This window comes from Vanacampus margaritifer, chromosome 5 (assembly GCF_051991255.1).
Source record: "Vanacampus margaritifer isolate UIUO_Vmar chromosome 5, RoL_Vmar_1.0, whole genome shotgun sequence".
Classification (NCBI taxonomy): Eukaryota; Metazoa; Chordata; class Actinopteri; order Syngnathiformes; family Syngnathidae; genus Vanacampus; species Vanacampus margaritifer.
This window is the reverse complement of record NC_135436.1, coordinates 24,163,820-24,182,012: the sequence shown is the minus strand read 5'-3', so window position 1 is coordinate 24,182,012 and position 18,193 is coordinate 24,163,820. Positions and strand designations below refer to the sequence as shown.

Sequence of the window (18,193 nt, the reverse complement as noted above, 5' to 3'; positions counted from 1 at the left end):
TGAACATGTACTGCCGCGGCACCACCTCAGACAAGCACAAGTGTGGTTTACAGCTGGTGACGTCACTAGAAACGGCTCATGAAAAAGGACAAAATCAGTGTACCTGTTGTAATAGCAGCCGGCGGCCTGAAGGTGTCATCAGTGTTTGACAAAAGGGCGTGCAACTACCCTTACCTGTTCTGCAACTTTTACATGGTCTTGTCCTTCCTTCCTGATGCATAACATTAAAAAAAAAACGTTATTTAAAAAAGAAAAAGAAAAAAGGGTATAATATGGTGAAAAAAGGGTATAATATGGTGAAAAAATGCCTTATGGGATATTGAGCTGACCTACTTGAGAAATAATCATTTTTGACAGAATATTAAAAGTAAGTAACTTTTTGGCAGCAACTCAATTATGTTACGTCTATAAAAAAATAAAAACAACCAGACGTTTTAAAGACAAAAATCCTGGAACAAATAACAGGTACCGCCAAAGGTTTTGAACTTCTTTTTTCTGATTACTAAATAAAATTAGGCTAAAAGTACTTTAAAAAAAATACAGACACACACACACAAAAAACCCAGGTCAAGACCAACATTTGTAGTAGAAACTCGAATTAACCAGTGTCTTTTTTGGGGGGCAGATTATACTGTACTGCATGTGTGTGTGTGTGTATATATATATATATATATGTGTGTGTGTGTATAATTTCAATTTCATTAAAAATTAACCCATCATGGCAAAAAATATTTTTGCAGCAACTTCAATTTGGTGTCGTTTTGCAAGAAAAGTTTATCAAATGTGAAGAATTTATTTATATTAAATAAAATTAACAAAAGTTTTGCAACAACTAAAATTCCAGTTGTGTGGAACAATTGTGGGGGTTAACAATTCTTTAAAGAACATTTTTGACATGTTTGTATTCAATACAGAATAACAATCTAAGTTTACAAGATAGAAATAAACTGCAGCTTCTGAACCAAATGTTAACCTTTTTTGTGCTCATTCCAAAAATATAAAAGCCATGAGAAACACAAATGTCAAACTCGAAGCACAACGTGGAGTAAACACTGCCATTTTTTTTTTTTTACCAAGGAAATTAATGAAAGGGATTCAGAGTAAAAAGGATTTACCGCAGGGCTGTGGAATGATCTAATGTTGAGTTTTGTGGCCTGGCCAAACATTTTCTCATTAACTGCAATCTTTATGGAGGCGAAAAATAAGAAAAAGTGAAAGAAAGAGTCTGTTTTGCTTTTTTTGTGGAAGCTGCTCTTTATTTGAAAAAGAAAAAACAAGATTTGAGTGGTCGCCTGCTACAGGTTCTAATGACAAAGATCTGCAGAGAGAATCATCCTGAATCAAGACTTAATAGGTAGAGTCAAATTAGATTTGAATCGTGTTCATATTTCATACATCTTTCACTTTTTCAATCAAAGAACAGTCACTTTTTTTTTCATCTTCATTATTATATTTACACTGAGCGCCGATCAACAGTGCTCGTCCCTCCTCCTCCACCTCCGTCGACGCCGCCCGCCCGCCCGCCACTCGAGCCCGTTTTGACGAGCGGGCTGGCGGGTGGGTGGCGGTCGTGCGGAGTGGAAAGATGTGTGCAACATGAAGACAACTCTTCACATTCAGAGAGTAAAGGCAGCCTCGAGCGCGCTCACTGAGTCGACGGCGTGCCAAGCTATTAAAGCAAAATGGAGCCCGCCGCCGCCGCCGTCGGGATGGTGTGTGAAGTGTTACTCAAGTTACAAACAAGAAAAGACCCCTATATAGGCACAGGATGCACTATGTACTGTTTAGCGCAGGGGTGGGCCACCCTTGTCCTATCAAGTCCTCCAAGGGCCAGACTAAATCAAAAATATGAACAAACTTTTTTTTTTTGTTTTTTTAATGAATCATTATATATTATAAGCATGTTTTTAGGATTGCATTGTGGGCCAGATTGGTTTCCCACCCCTGTTTTAATGGGAACTCCTGCACTCTCAGCACAGGGGCGGCTATGATTTATTTATTTTTTTTAAATATAATTTTCATCTAGCAATAGTAAAAAAAAAAAGAAAAGAAAAAAACTGAAAAAAATTGTCAATATTTAGTGCTATTATTCGGCTTAATAGGTGTCATTTATATAATAGCTATTTGTCACTCTACCTCTTGATAGTTTTAATGCTCAAGCACTCCCACGCGTGTTCAATGCTCATTATTATGCGCTGTTGATTTTACAATAAACCCCGCTCGAGCTCCTTCGACCGATAATCATAAATAAATACAAACGACACACAGGGAATGTCTACTGTAAACACGGTAAAAAAGACACAAACTAAATGGGTGTAAACGTCATTAGCATCACTACGCCGTGACGGTTGGATTCGGTGGCGTCGAGGCGGGGGAAAAAAAAGGGAAGGTCGCCATCGCCGTACAACCAATCCCCCTTCCCCGCTCGCTCGACACCCGACCGCAGCTTAAAGTTTTTTTCTGATGTCTTGTGTTTTTTTAACCAAATACATAACATCAAAGTTTCTCAGCAGCCAGAACTTTACCTTTACAGTCGACTCTGTAAAATGGAGAAGGAATCCACTTTGTTACCAAGGTTACTGAAAGCCGTCGCGTCTCGACATGATCAGTATTTTTAGGCGGGTGGTGTGGGTGTGTGTGTGTGTGTATGTGAGTGAGCGTGTGGGTGTGTGGTGGGGGTGTAAAGGGGGAGGAGGGTTCGTGAATGTCTCTCCGGAGACCAGGACGAGGACAAAGCTTTTTGCTGCTAAGTGCGTCATCTTTCCAAGAGAGACGAGCTCTTCAAAGTTACATGAACTGCGTCTGCAAGGGAGAGTGACAAAAGTCAGAAGAGCGTCATCACATCATTCCAATGTTGTTGTTAGACAAGCCCCGCCCGCCGCACAATTTCAACTTCTACCTTCACCGATTCGGATTCATTTAGTTAAGTTCCTAAATGCAAGTTCAAAATACAGTAACAAAATTAACTAAAATAAATACATACAAAAAGGTACAATTAATCCAAACATTGTGCTTATTTGGTGTCTTTTTTTTTTTTTTTAGAACAAATGACAAGAATGTTAAACAGTTGCCATTTTCATTTTTTGTGTGGACATTTTGACAAAAGGTTCCATGCTCAAAACAATGCACATCCTTCTCAATTTTACATTCAAGTAGATATTTGTTTATAGTAAGTAGTGCTGTCAAAGTTAAAGCGTTAATTGATTAATTCATCACAAAAAATTATTAATGAATTAACGCAGACTAATCGCACTATTCATTTTGACGACAGATGATCCTTTAGAGTGACAGCGGATGGCTACGTTTAAGGTAGCACAGATTGGGCAATAAACATAATTTCATGCATTAAAGTAAAAGCATTTAATGAATGTTTGCGTATCACATTTAGAATATTTGTTCATGTCAAACTATCGGGGTCTTTTTTCCCCTCCATTTTAAATTAGGCAAGTAATTAACTGATTAGAAAAAGAGGAGGATGAGCGTGTGCAGTGGATCAAATGATGTTGAAGACGTCCCCGTAACATTAAATGTCAAAAGAATTAACACATAAGCGGTGCTCTTCAAATTTGACGGGGGAAAAAAAAATGTAGATTAAAAAAAAAAGCCTTTTTTATTAAGCGATTAACCGTGATTAATCAAAATTCTAAAATGTGATTAATCGGATTAAAAAATGTAACAGTTCTGGTTTATAGATAATATTGTTAGACAAACATTAAACATAATGCTGATCCTGCTGATGGAGACGATGCCTTTAATGGTGGTTAGCGTTCCAGGGTACTGTGCTCCACAATTTGGTGCACGTTTGTTACAGGGAGTTTACTAGTTCTGACCAGTCTGCCTCGATACTTGCCATTTTCTTCATAATAGTCCTTTGTATTTTATTTTATTTAAACCGGTTTTCATTTCCATCATTCTATTTTCATTATACAAACACTAAGCTACTTTTCTATGTTTGTATAAGTTAGTGAAATTGGTATTTGATTTATATAGCGCTTTTCCCCCTTACAAGGCCCTCAAATTGCTTTACATTTTGACTACTCATTTACTTACTGATGACGCAGCATCAGGAGCAACGGCGGGTTCAGTATCTTGGTCAAGGATATTTCGACGCGGTCACACTGGTCTGGGATCAAACCCACAACCTCAAGAGTTGACCACTCTACCACTGAGCCACGCCGCCCCTATATAGGCTATATATAGTGTGTTGAGACTTGCATACAAAATCTCTTTGTCTCAGGTACAGATCCAAGAATTCAAAGGTTGCTTATATTACATTATATTGTATACATGCACCTAATTTACATTTTGGAACATGGTATTTTTGTGTAATTTAATGTAATTAATAATAACACTTAAATACTACCGTCTGTCCCTTAAGTGATATCATGTAAAGCTTGCCGAGTGAAAATCTCATGGGCGGGGCATGAAAAAAAACCAGTCAGCTGGTTAAATTCAATTTAAAAAAAAAGGACAACAAATCAGTTCATAGCGGTATGCGATGAGTGGCAGGATAAAACAGGCAGCGTGAGCCTCATTACAGTCAAAACAGTGAATCGAGCAAAACAAGATCAAGATCGAGCAAAGACAAAAGCATGTGGCATCTGTGTCAGATGAAGACAGGAGTATGAAGAAGATAAGCAGCCACACACACATGGATGTTGTACACAGGTCACGTGTGGGTGGGATGCATCTGCCAGCAGAGGGGGCATGCTGTACCTAAAGAGACGCTCTACAAGAAATCCTTGAGAGAGAGGTGTGCAAACGGGTCCTGTCCGGGGGCTCGGAGAGGACTCTGGCTGGAAGGACTAGAGGCTGCCGAGGGCTATTCACAGGAACACACACACACACAGGAAGTAGGGGGGCCAGAGGTGAGGTCAGAGAGTCAGCGCAGAGACGAGGGAAGAGGGGGATGAGATTAGTTCGGACAAGCGGCAATGTCAAATCGAATGAGTTGGATAAATGGAGGAGAGGAATAAAAGAAATTTAAAAAAAAAAAAAGAACAAGGAGATGATGTGCAGTTCGAGACAAGAGCCGAGGCTCGTTCAAACTGCCATCATCGGTCTTTGCGCCAACTTGGGTACATGACACACAGCATGATGATTACACACACACGCACGGACACGCACGCTGACACCTGGCAGGAGGAGGGAGATGTGGTGCACCCACCTGAGTGCTGGACACCGAGCCAAAAGGATTGGGCGGCCTCATCACAGACTGGCCGTACATCATGGTGGGCGGATTCATCATGCCCATGGAGCCCATTTGTGGAGGCTGCAAAAGGAGCCGGAGGATTATTTGTCAAACATTGCAGTCTCCGTTTTAGTGGACAGTTTTTCAAGATACAAGCAGACAATTATAATTATAATTATTTAAACAAACTGTCCAGCAAAACATGCAGACATACAATAAAATAACTACAAAATTATTATTATGTCGCCCCCCAGTGGCCAAAGTGCACACACCAGAAGGCACTGCACAACCAATTTGGCATGATGCACAAATTGCTTCGATTTAAATACAGTTTGCCAATAAATTTGTATAAAAAAAACCCACTGTAGAGTATTATTTTTCTTATTAAAAGAAAACACAATATTGTTGTTGGTGTTTGAATTGGAGTGGGGGCAAAACAGATGAATGCATTTCCTTTCATTTCAATGGGCAGAGATGCTTTGAGATACAATGTTTTGAATAACATGCGTGGTTACGGAACATATTAAACTTGTAAGTTGAGGCACCACTGTAACATTGTTCATACATACTGTACTCACCATGCCATAGCCCATCATGCTCGTGGGTGTGGTGGCGGGAAAGGCCATGATGGATGGTGCCTGCAGGGACACAAAAAAAATGTTATAGGACAACAATTTTATGGTGGAAGCAAGAGTTGTGCGATAACAGCATATTGTGGATTTTTTTTCTATTTTAAGTCAAGTGAAAATGTGTCTTTAAAAAACCCTGACGTATATGTAAAATCACCATGGAGACGGGGTTCCAGGTCGTCGTCGGTGCCGCTTTGGGTTGCCAGTTGGTGCCGCCTGTCATCCTCTTCTCGCCGGGCTGACTCCAGTGGATGTCACTGTGGATTAAGGTAGCTCGAGTTAAGTGTTTCTAACGCACTGCAAGATAACGAGTGACCGCGCGCAACTTACTTCTTCATGGTGCCATTTCCGATGCCGAGGTCTGAGGAAAACAGACGTCCATGATACAACAATTACGTTACAATTGACTAGCACTCAAAAATGCATACATACTGCCGACAAGGTTGGCAAGGGAGGAGTCAAGGTCGTCAGACACCAGCTTCTCTGGCTGCTGATTGGACGTCAGGTTGGAGCCAGCAAGAGTCGGTTTTAGGATCCCTCCGGTGATATCTGACAAAACACAGAGGGTCATATTTATAAATAAAGAACCTCAGATTGTGTTTGACTCGGCCAAAGATGTTTTATTTAGCAAGGGCAATGCTTTTGTTCGTATGAATGGACATTTGCTTGAGTCACAACAATGTTTTGAATAAAATTGGTATCGCAAAGAGTAAAACTTTTTAACTACATTTGAAGTAGTTCTTTCAAACAAAAATGAAAAGATTATTAGTCATCTCACAGCAGAAGGGGACAGTGGATGACTTTTTCCAGACCTCTGCAGAGGGAGATGAGATTGGTGTATAAGATCAATTTTATTTTAAGAGATCAGCCGATCACTGATCACCCAAAATGAAGGAAATCAGCGTCAATCCCAATCCCGGCGGATCAAACGGTGCAACCCTACCTACCATGCGTATTTATATAAGCAAACGGCAGAGGAATGCCAGAGCAGGTATTCGAACCCTGCACATCAGATATGCAAGGCAGACCACTAGGACACCTATTTGACGCCTTATTTGTCAATATACACACGCACAATTTAAAATTGCATTGAAAACTCTATGAAGGTATTATAGTTTTGCAGCTCCTGCCTGATCTCTCAATGTAATAACATTATGTGACCACAAGATGGTGGCAATCTCAACATGACCAGTCTGTTCCCTGCGTCATTGCCCCAAACTTGCATGAAGTCAAGTTGGAACGTAAATCAGACCAAACTGACTGAAATGTACCAGTGGCAGGGTGAGTATGAGCTGGCATACTGACATAAAAGGGAAAAAGAGGACATTTTTGATACCACGCTATAACGTTTCTTGGAAATTGGTTGTGTTTTTCACCAAATCCTGCTTAGTTGGTAGAAACAATATGACAAACCGACACAAGATGCTTACAGCACAATAAACATACTCCGCTGAAAATGAATGAAACAAATCGATTGGTGACATTAGATCCTCACCTTCAGCATTGAGGCTGTTGCTGCATGTAGCTTTGGCTCCAAACACAGACTCAAAGTCCACTTGGAGTCCTCCTGCAGGTGGCTGGGGAGGGGGTTGAGGCGTTGAGTATCCTTAAAGAAGATAAAAAGAATGCAGCTGCAGTTAAGACAAGTGATGCCTCTCAAACCGGACTCGGTTCTACAAGCATGGGGAGTCGTCAGCTAGCAGTGGAGCAGGATTCACACATCTATACAGACAGAGAGAGCCTTCAATACCTCTGAATAGACCTGCTACAGTAGAGGGCTCTGTGGGGAAGGGAGCCTGGTGTGGGAGGTGCTGGGCAATGGACACTGGGCCACAGAAGGAGTCTGACACGCCACAGGAAGGAAGCATTAAGAAGAAGGAGGAGAGGAAGAACCAGAGCAAAAAGAAAAAAGGAGTTTCAGGACCAAGCCAAACAAGCAGGCAGAAAAAAAAGTTACCTTACATGTTAAAGATTTTAAAGTAACTAAAGTGTGAAATATTAGAGAGCGCTAGTGTAAAGGGGATGGAGTGACTGAATATTAAAAGCTGTTGGGGTATTGTATAGGATCCAAGTTTGCAGGACTCAGAGCCATAGTAGTACCTGAGATGGAGTGTTCTAGCCGCACTGCGCATTTGCTATTTGTTGAAACTGATGAGTTTGTGTCAATAAAGGGATTGTAACGATCTAGGGAATCAAACATAGCATTGGTAAAAGAAAAAAAACAATTTTAAAGCTCTACAGCAACAGATCACAGAACCAAAGTTCATCAAAAAGGGAGTATGAGTGTTGTTGGGTGGGAGGGAAGGATCATTTTAAAGCAGGTGGGCATTCGGCCTTGACCGACATCTAGATATAGTGGAGGAACAAGGTTTCACTGAAAAAGGCAGGATTTTAGCTTTAAGGACAGACAACAACACTGATAAAGTTCAAACTAAAGCAGCATGGAAGACAAGAAAGCTACGTCATGCGTCTACACATACATGAGCGAGGAGAATGCGGAAAAACAAAATGAGAGTCATTACCACCAAACATTTCATGAGCAGATGTCGTAGTGGAAAAGCTAACACCATCTGAAGACACGACAGGTAAGTGAGAGGCATCGACAACGAGTTTTGAGAGGAAAGGGTTAAGGTTTGGCATGGAGTCGTCTCCAGCTTCGGCAGAAGTGAAAGGATCTACGGGCAGGCAGAGAGAGAAAGAGAAAGACAGGAGAAAATGAAACAGACCAAAAACAAGTGGAGAGGAACTGGTGGATGTAAGAAAAGAGCATGCAGAGCAGGTAAAAAAAAAAAAGACAGGTGGCGCTCGACGGCCGCGTCGGTGGCGCTCTACCTGCCCACGCCGGCGCCACGGGGAGGCCTGACGCAGCAGACTGCATGGAGGACTGCATGGGTGGCTGAAACGTCGACTGAAGATCAAACAGGTCGCTCTCCATTTTCACAGCACTGGAATGATAATAATAATAATAATAATAATGATGAACAACATATAATAATAAATATTAAAATAAGCAATAGCTGCAGCCTAAATTGGTTATCAATACAATTAACCAACCAAGTCTTTCCCACAATCGGCTAGAATAAGCTCTATTGAAACGAGAACCTAACAAGGACAATCCCAATAGAAAATGGAGGGAAGGAAAACATTTGGCGATGCAGGCTGTTAATAGAACAGTGATGAAAGTGCTGGCATAATTAATTGCATTTTAATCATCATTTTCTGTTTGCAGCTCCATCTAAAATTTAATGTAAGTAAAGGTACCCGTTGGAGCAGCTCGGTGTGGAGAATAGATCAATGGCCGGAGCCGTGTTAATAGTTCCCCCCGTGGTGGAAACGGGCGACGTATCCGTGGTGGCGAAGGAGGGCCTCTTGGAGAGCTCCTTGAGTCTTTGCTCCTGCAGGAGGAACGACGCACATCAAGATAAAGCAGACAGCGAAGAGAGTGACTCTTGAGATAAGGCCAGCTAAATTGATTCACCTTCAGCGCTTTGAGTCGGGCCTGCTCTTCTTCCAGCGCTGCCTGCTTTTCCCGCTCATCCACTTTGGTGAAAGACATTCCCGTGCTCGCCAGTGACGACACGGCGTTGGACAGAGTGCTGGCCCTGTGGGATGGCCAGACCCACGCTGGGATGCGGGCAACACGGCGTGGCGGTCTCGAGGAAACGGAGTGTGACGGGCGAATTAACATACCTGCTGGCCGCCGTGGAGTCTTTCACCTTCTTGCCCTCTAAAGAGGCCAAGTGCTGCTCCAGAGCTTCCAGGAGGCTGCTGGGAGCCTGTCGCGGCGAGAACACACACAGTCAGCATTCTGCTCACACACCGCGTGACTGTGTGTACACATCGAGACCATGAAGGACAGTGGTGGGAAACCAAGCAAGAACAGAATATAAACCATCCTTTTTATACAGTGGTACCCACAAAGTCAAACAATATCCACATGTACAATTGGGATTTCACAACATTTTCAGGAAAAAGATGCCATAAATGTAAATAACATAAAATAAAAACCCGTCATGGCACCTCAACAAGACCTAATTTCAGCTAGCTGGACTAACTAAAATGTGACAAGAGAAACAATATCCAGAATTTAAAGTAAACGAGTGTGGCTTCTTTTCTTTTGAAAAGTTTATACTTCTGTCATCCCCCACCATAGGCTTAATAAGGCTCTAAGCCAGATTCAGTATTGACCATCTTTTTTTTTTTTTGAACAATGAACTTTGGATCTATTTGTGCTGCGGGAGCACTAAGTGATGAGTGTTAGCCTCTCAGGCTAGCTACCGACTGGGTAGCTGCCATGTGGCTTGCCATACAATTATTCAAGTGGTTGGCATGTCTGCCTCACAGATCATAGATCTTCTCCCTGTGCTTGCGTAGGCTCTCTTGGTGTTCTGGCATCTTCCCACATTCCCGAAAAAATACACTTTCGATCAACTGAAAACTAAATTGTCCAGAGGCATGAATGTGAGTTTTAAGTGGTTGCATACATGTTACTTAAAACAGTGCCTGCCCTGGAGAGTTAAGCTTGTATGATTGCAACAGATCATACACTACCAAATAGTTCCATAAATGATCTCAATGTAAACTTCTGTTTTGAGTCAACCTTCTTAGTACCACTGTATATAAATTGTATTTTCTGCAACTTGAAGGTTCAACATATTCTTGTAGTTGCCCACCACTGATGCACCAATGACTGCATTCCAGCCATACACTTACTCTGCATGAGAGCAACATGTGTATGGGATGACGCACTGTACCGCAGCATGTTCAACAACACTGCGGCGGGTTGTTGAAATGGGCCGCAACTAAGCACAACGGGGCAGCCATTTTGCAGCAAATGAGCTACTCTGATTTTACACCTCACCATGACGAAAAAGTCACCACGTAGACTTGTTTTTTTTCTTTCTTTCTTTCTATGCCTTTGGCTGTTTGACACGACCACGTGGGAGATGGCGCGGAGGCATGCAAAAGGACAACACCGGCAAAGCAAGTCACAGACACAGAAGAAGAGTGAAATGATAGTACTTACACAGACTGTGAACTAAAGTGGAAAGATAAGGGGAGAATACAGAATATAAAGGTGGTGACAGTCAGGGGAGGAATCCATTTGAGCAGCACAGCACCTACAGTACAAGTACGCGTGTAACCTTAACTGTCAATGTGCAACCTTTGTGTGGACCTGACACCTTTATTTACTGTAAAAGGAGGTGCCAAAGAAGAAGAAGAGCAAGAGGATAGAAAAGAAAGCTTAAGGAGGAAGAAAGAAAAAGACATGTAAGAGGGCACCTCCTGTGGAAGCATGCGCTCAAGAGGGAAAGCATGCAAAGTGCAGAGAGAAGAGAGCACAGCCGATGGTGGCCGATCATATTGTGGCCAAAATATCTGGTCAGCATTGGAAGAGGCACCTTGAATGGGATTGTTTTGCCGCCTCACTTTCATCATCATTATACACGCAGCAGAAACGCCATTAAGTACACCTGCATTATCTAGTAAGCGCACTACAAGAGCTGTTAACATGTTGCCTTTAAGACCGTCGCAGAGTGGTGCTATAGTTTGCCGGGGTCTAAAACTGGATGGCATTACAGAGAACCGTTTCTAATGTATTTACCTCATTTTAAGAGGCAAAATGTTACTTTTGCCTCATACAGCTCTTGTACTGGACCTTCTTTATGCACATGAACCTAACATTGTGGTCAGTGAGTGTATACTTTAGTAGGTGATGTTATTGATTTGTGTTGTCAGAAAAGGGGGAGAGACATATAGACACAGAAAGAGAGAGAGCGAGAGAGAGAGAGAGATACAGAAAGAGAGCAATAGAGAGAAAGAGAGCCAGACATAAGAGAGTGCAACCAGCTTGCAAGCTTACCTGGGAAAGGTCTGGAATGTCTCCTCGGTCAATGCCCACCTGCTGTTAGAGCACAAAGAAAGCCAAATTAGTTTTTTTTGTTTTTTTTTTCATCCCTGCATGAGCGCCGACAACCAGCCTGTAAACCACCAAAGTACCTCAGCTACTTTGAGGAACTCTGATATCCGAGTCATTCGGGTGAGGAACTTCTTGTAGATGTCCAGACCTTCTTTGCACTGGGTTTTCTTCATGTCAAAGTACTTCTCTATTTGGTGAAAACGGTGAGGATTAAACGGTGAGATTGTTTGGAGGAGGAGGCTTTTTCTTACCAAGAAGGTTGATGATGCCTTCGTTATAGGCGGCAAAGAGCCTGATGGAGTCTTTGAAGAGGAGCATGAAGGCTGCATTGATGACTCCATTAGTCAGCTCGTTGGCATTGACCTGCGGGAAAGCAATCAGCCATTGTTTGCACACACGCCTGACATTTATCTTTTTGTGGCGTTGGGCCGAGGGAAGACATCAATGCAGCAGACCCGTACACAAGCTGTTTTTTGTGTGTGTGTGTTTTTTTTTTAAAGCTGCAGCAACACCATAGGAGACTTCACCTCAGACTCACATTGAAATCGAGGAGGGCGTCCATCTGATTCTGAATAATGGGGATGGTCTTGATCAGCTTCTCCGTATTCATGGTCCTCATGACGCCGTCCACTCTGAGATGACAGGGGGGAGAATCAGCGGACATGAAGACAGCGAGACAAATGGTAGCCTCCGCTTTAAATTGTTCTTGGGTGCATTGTCCACTCCAAACAAATAAACGCTGCACCTCAAATAGACTCCTCTTTAGTAGATGGCTTTACTGAAGCTCCATTTACACTGCCTCTAAGAGGTGGCGTTTTTTCCGTGTCGCTGTTGTGTTTACACGGCATCGACATGGAATGCGGGGTCATGGAATTTTCCACCTTCTTGAGTAGTATTAGCTAGATGTGCAATACCTGCTCAACACCAGGCCAATACACGCAAATTTGAAAAATCTATGTGTAAAAAGGGTTTATGAAGTACATGTCAAGTCTTCACCACAAGCCACACACCAACTGCAGAGCAGATGTGACGTCTGTAAATCTGATCTTTATGGTAGTGTCTAAGAAATTGCTTCTTTGCGCTGCATTTGGGATTGTTAAGTGGCCACTGACAATATCTAAAGCAATGTGGACAATTTGCCCATTTTCCTATTTACTGCTGCTTGTGTTCACTATTCCTGCAGCCTCTCGAGAGGCCTTTCGTCAAAAATAGGGCACCTTCAAACCGCAGGATAGAACGCCATCAGTGTCAGCGTCTTACCCTCGCTTAACTTTGGTGAAGTCAAAGGCAACCTGTCTGTACGAAACGGCTTTCTCGTTCAGGTATCGACTGTACCTCCGGATAAACGTGGACATGTCGTACCCTGGAATGAACAAAACGGACGCGTGTCACATCATACAAAAATGACAGCTGGCTCAGGGGGCATGAGTGGAGGTGTTGAGGTTACCTTGCAGGCCACTTTTGTCCAAGAAATTACTGAGGTTGAATAATGTGTTCCTCGAAGCCAGGTACTGCACAAAACGCTGCAAATGAGAGCAAGAGGGGGGGGGGGGGGGAAGCATCACTAAAAGGTATTAATCTAATCATACATGCAATCATAATCTGCTTGACATCAGTTGCCTGGGTTGTTGTGAGATTATCGGACATTCCGTGTGTGCGTGGCTCACCTCGTTGCCATACACCATGAGGTGGTGCGTGGTGATCAGGGACTTGAACACGACCACCCAGCTGGTGTTGGTGGTCCTCTCAAACAGCGAGTCGGCCAGTTGGGGAATGTTTACGTTCATCTCGTTGGTGCAGTGGATCAAGTCTGATGTGAGAACAAATGATTGTGATATGTGAATCTCGTACATTCCGTTTCACTCTTTTTTTTAACGTTATAAAGAATCACATTAACGGATGTGATGCAATGAATTGTGACGACCGTTCACATGCTGCCTAAAATTAACCCGAGGCAGGGTCTCCATGGGTGAAAGTGACACTGTGTTGGCACTTCTCATATTTTTGTCTTCATCTACAATAAACTAGTGAGGTGACGTTACGCATTTCTAAACACACGTTGAGCCCATTTGCAGACCACCTGCTGCTGCTGCAGACTATGAATAAACAGAAGTGACCGCAGTGGCGAGCTAAGTTTTGCATGCCTGACCCGGTTACGTTCATATAAATAGTAGGTCACACACGGGCAAGAACAAAATTCTAATGCAAATTTGACTAAGCATTGCACATGGCATGGTCCCACAAAACGTCAAGTGGTGAGCATCTACAAGCAAGGGTCTCGAACCACATAACCCAGCCGTGGTACCGGATGGCGCAAATTGTCATTTTGTTTCCATTTATCTGCCAAAAGGTGACCACTTACAGCAAGTTACTTCTCCACCCAATGCACCAAGCTCGCAAAATAACAAAATTTTAAAATAACCAAATTTCAAGTTACCTCTAAAAAGTATCTCCAAAACCAGGTTTTACATTAGCTAAAAAATGGCATGTTTGTTGAGCCATGGTGCTGCAATTCTCAGACCAAAGGCGACTCAATGGTAGCACAAGCACACAAGCGCGGTTCAATAAACAATGGGGGACAATACAAGTACAAGTAGTAAGGGCTGTACAATAGTATCAACTAGGGCTCGACCAATATAGATTTTTTTTTAGGCAGATGCCGATTCCACTATTTGGCAGAATAAAATTCCCATAACTTAATTAAAGTAATAATAATGACTAAAAGAGAATGTATGTTTTGGTCACTTAACGTTTACAACAATAAAGATATGAATTACAGTTGGAAGATTTGACCGTTTAACTTTTTAAAATACTTAAATCCCTAGTATTTGTTTAACTTCACAACAGACAGAATAATCAGCAAAATTGGCAGCTTTTTTGACGATTTTTGGCCGGCAGGTTTAACAGCATTATCTTTGTCTTATATTTTAAAAGTGTAAAAATAAATAATTACCTATATTGCCCCCCCCCCCCCCCACTCTAAAGAGCTAATATCGGCCAATTAAATTAACCGGCCGATTGATCAGTCGGGTCTATTTTTGATGATCAACATAAAATCCTTTTTTGGGCAGTTTCTTTGTGGAATTTGTATTACAGTATTAATGATTAGGGTCCAAATTGAACCTTACAATAATGTGATGATTTTACCCCTCTCTCCACTCAATTTGGTAAGGGCTCATCAATCCATAGGATCTAACGTGACCTCCTTGTAATAGTAATCAGCAGATAGTGTGCTAAATTCATTCAGCTTTCCGTTCACTGATAGCAGCCGCTGCCAGCGATCAGTGAATCATACATGTGCTGTCCCACTTGCTCGCGGCTCCTACTATTTCCTAATATCCGCAGTATTGGCCGAGGGATGAGAGTCAAAGCTGCTCGGCCTGATTTTAAACATATGTATTTAACACCAACAAACCCGGCTGTCGACAGCACCGATCCAATTGACGGGGTAATTGGTCCTCCCTTCTTTTTCCCGTCCTATATTTGACTCCTCAAAGTAGGGCAGGATAACCTTCACGAAAAGCGGCCGCGAGTGAGCATGGGTGACTGACTGCACGGCCTAGTGAAGAAGAAGAGTGAGGAGCAGGAGGATGAATATGGAGGAGGCAATGCCGTGTCACAGCAAATACTTCGTTTTTGGGGGGCTTTCGTGGGACATAACCGTACTCGTGTGACAGCCGTAATGATTCATTCTGAGGGGAATGACTTGCCTTGCGTCAGCATGACACACAAAGATAACTTGTAGGGAAATAAATCATGTTACGTGTGGGCTCAAAGTGCAAAGTTTAACTCGGGGTCACACTAAATGTAACTAGCTGAAACTTAACTACAGGGTGGGACAAAAGTAGATATAAGAAAATGTCATTATTACATTAATATTTATTGCAATTTATGAAACAATTTAAAGTCATACATGCTCAAAATGTGACATTTTATTGCAACATACCACATTGCAACAAACAGCACCACACAATTGCATCAATAAATTAGTAAAAGCTTCCAAAATGAACTAAGTTGTAGCATTATCAAGCAAGGGTCACAGTTTAAAAATTGGGTTTTAAAGAAAGCGTGAGGGGTTCATGGAAAGAAATGTTTAGAATTCCAATATAGGAACACAAAACTGTGTTTCCAACCTCGGTGAGGGTTTAAAAGTAAGATTTTAAGCCAGAGTTAAAGTTACAAAAGAGGATGTCTATTTGCAGTTCAGGTTTCAGTTTTGGGGTTCTACCCTGGATTAAGGTTTGTAGTTAGGCTTTCAAGACAGGTTCTCAAACCAGGTTTGGGTTTCAAGATAGAGTTTGTAGCCTGGTTTAGGGTTTCAAAATAGGATTGCAAAGCTAGGATTTCATGGTAGTGCATGTAGTTGTGTTGACCGAATGGAGACCCAAAGACTCCCGGTGATCCTAAAAAGTGTATACCAACATCTGGGCGACTGTACAGAGTCAGACGATTCTGTATGCCAAAAGCATTTGTGGTTAGAATGGTTAAAGTAGGTTTTTTTTTTTTTTTTTTTTTTTTTTTTTAAATCAATCACATCTTTATTTCTTGTTATAATTGAAAGTCTAGCTGTAAAATGTTCCTCGGCCCATAGGATGCCTACTAGGCTACCAACCCGTTGCTGCAACTCATGACACCTTGGGGGAGTCACCTGAGCAGCACAACAGGTGTGCCACCTGCCAACAACACAAAATGGGACTGACTACAAGCCTATTCCTAAAAAAACATAACTATTAATATTGACAATAAAAATTCTTCAAATGAACGAAGACTAGAGGTGATAGTAAGTAATATTTAATGGCAACAATCATATTAAATGTCAAATCAGGCCCTTGCTCATACTGTCATTTTATGCTGATAGCAATTAGTACTACTACCACTGTCGCCTTCAAATACAAGCGAAGAACTAAAGCGGGACTATGACGACAAGAAACATCATTTAGCATCAAGCAGCTCCAAACACGGATACAGTAATTAGTAGAAAACACACAAGAGAGGAAACGTAGCTTAATTTGCTGTATTCGACGTCCATCTCCGTGACGTGCGCTAGCGTTAGCATTGTTAGCGGCGCCTCAGGCTTTGAGGCCTAACAGCCGCCATAACCACACCAGTGGGAGGCTTTTCGCGTCGACACTTTGCTTTTTAATAGTAAACAAAAAGAGACAATTAAGCATACTTACAGTCTAAATGCTTCTTCTTCGGACCCATTATTTCGTGAGTGGTGGCCTTGCATACTGTTTTGGACACGGCGGATCCCGTTACGCTGTGCTGGGCTGCCGTTATCCGGTCCGTAATGCTCTGCCCCGACATCTTCGCTCAGTCGGTACAACTCACACACCAAAAAAGAATTCTGGGGAGTGGGGAGGGGGGAAAAAAAGCACACTTGCCGGCGTTTATATTCGTCAATGATCCCTAGCGGAAGGAGAATATAACGTCCACCTCCTTGCGAAACCTGGCCGCACTCCTCCTCGCCTCTCCCACCGCGGTGGTTGGTATGAAATCAGAGCTAGGCTAGTAGTCGGCTATTATAATAAGGAGGGCGGAATGTGGCGACAACAACAACAAAACGTTCACAATGTGTCGTTGCGCCGCTAGCTGCCCGTCGCACATTCAAGGGTTGCGGTGTTTGCACTCATCCGCCCCGGCTCTCGGTCTCGCGCTCATCCCGCTGTGGCACACCGGATCCCCGCCTGCCTGCCTGCCTTGCGCCGCTCCGCCTCCCGGTGCCGCCGTTGCCAAAGCAGTGCAATGGTGGGAAAGAAGGAGGACGCCGAACGGGCCCAAAGTGGGGGAAATGGCGGAACTTGTCAGGATTCACACGACGCCCCGCTGATCCAGGATCAGATCGGACACCGACGAGCCTTTTCAGTCCGATGTGACGCAGGTGCACGTTAACTGACCTCAGTTTAGCTGAGGAGGAGTATGAGGAGTCGTCAGGGACATAATTCACGATTACGTTTCATACTGAAATGCTCACACGCAGAGCTGATATTTTTGCTTTTTTAAGCTCAGATGCACTGGTCTAACATTCTATAACACACTCCCGAAAACGTTTATTTAAAGGCTACAATTAATATATTTTTCTCCCCGCTCACATTCACGAGTGAAACACACACTACTGAAACAATCATACAAACTACTGAAAAGCCTGCATACATATTAAACTTTCTTTTTTTTTTGCTTACACAGTGAAACACTCTCACACTCATGGATGAATCTTTTCACTTATCCACTTATGAAATTCTCACACACGACTGATGTCGCATATTACTGATGTTTTTGTCCAAAACGTTCATTCAAACATTACTAAAAATGATCTCGTACACACTACTGAAACACTCTGACATTCCTGAAGCACTGTCGCACACAACAGAATATTTTTTGCATCCACTATCTAAACAGACACACACACAAATGTTTTCTCAGATAATACTGAAACACTCAAACCCATTGAGG

General features: G+C 42.5%; 1 protein-coding gene across 8 annotated transcripts; it reads right to left on the bottom strand.

Annotated features, from left to right (window-relative positions):
• Positions 1-1,228: 1,228 nt before the first annotated feature.
• On the bottom strand, positions 1,229-17,644 carry picalmb (phosphatidylinositol binding clathrin assembly protein b). Of its 8 annotated transcripts, XM_077565777.1 has the most exons (24): positions 16,918-17,644; positions 13,408-13,550; positions 13,188-13,263; positions 13,001-13,103; positions 12,279-12,372; positions 11,992-12,103; positions 11,821-11,927; positions 11,684-11,725; positions 10,847-10,858; positions 9,511-9,596; positions 9,299-9,422; positions 9,082-9,215; positions 8,653-8,765; positions 8,343-8,495; positions 7,921-8,004; positions 7,571-7,663; positions 7,316-7,426; positions 6,253-6,369; positions 6,151-6,181; positions 5,978-6,077; positions 5,770-5,829; positions 5,168-5,272; positions 4,717-4,822; positions 1,229-2,802 (listed from the first exon to the last, which is right to left on the bottom strand). In XM_077565777.1, exons 1-23 carry the CDS (start codon positions 17,045-17,047, stop codon positions 4,730-4,732), a joined length of 2,223 nt encoding a protein of 740 aa, XP_077421903.1. In that variant the 5' UTR covers positions 17,048-17,644; the 3' UTR covers positions 1,229-2,802; positions 4,717-4,729. The 8 variants fall into 8 exon arrangements, with proteins under 8 accessions (XP_077421903.1, XP_077421906.1, XP_077421905.1 ...); XM_077565780.1 differs by lacking the exon at positions 7,571-7,663; XM_077565779.1 differs by lacking the exon at positions 7,921-8,004 and having other exon boundaries at positions 16,918-17,643.
• Between the last annotated feature and the right edge of the window lie 549 nt (positions 17,645-18,193).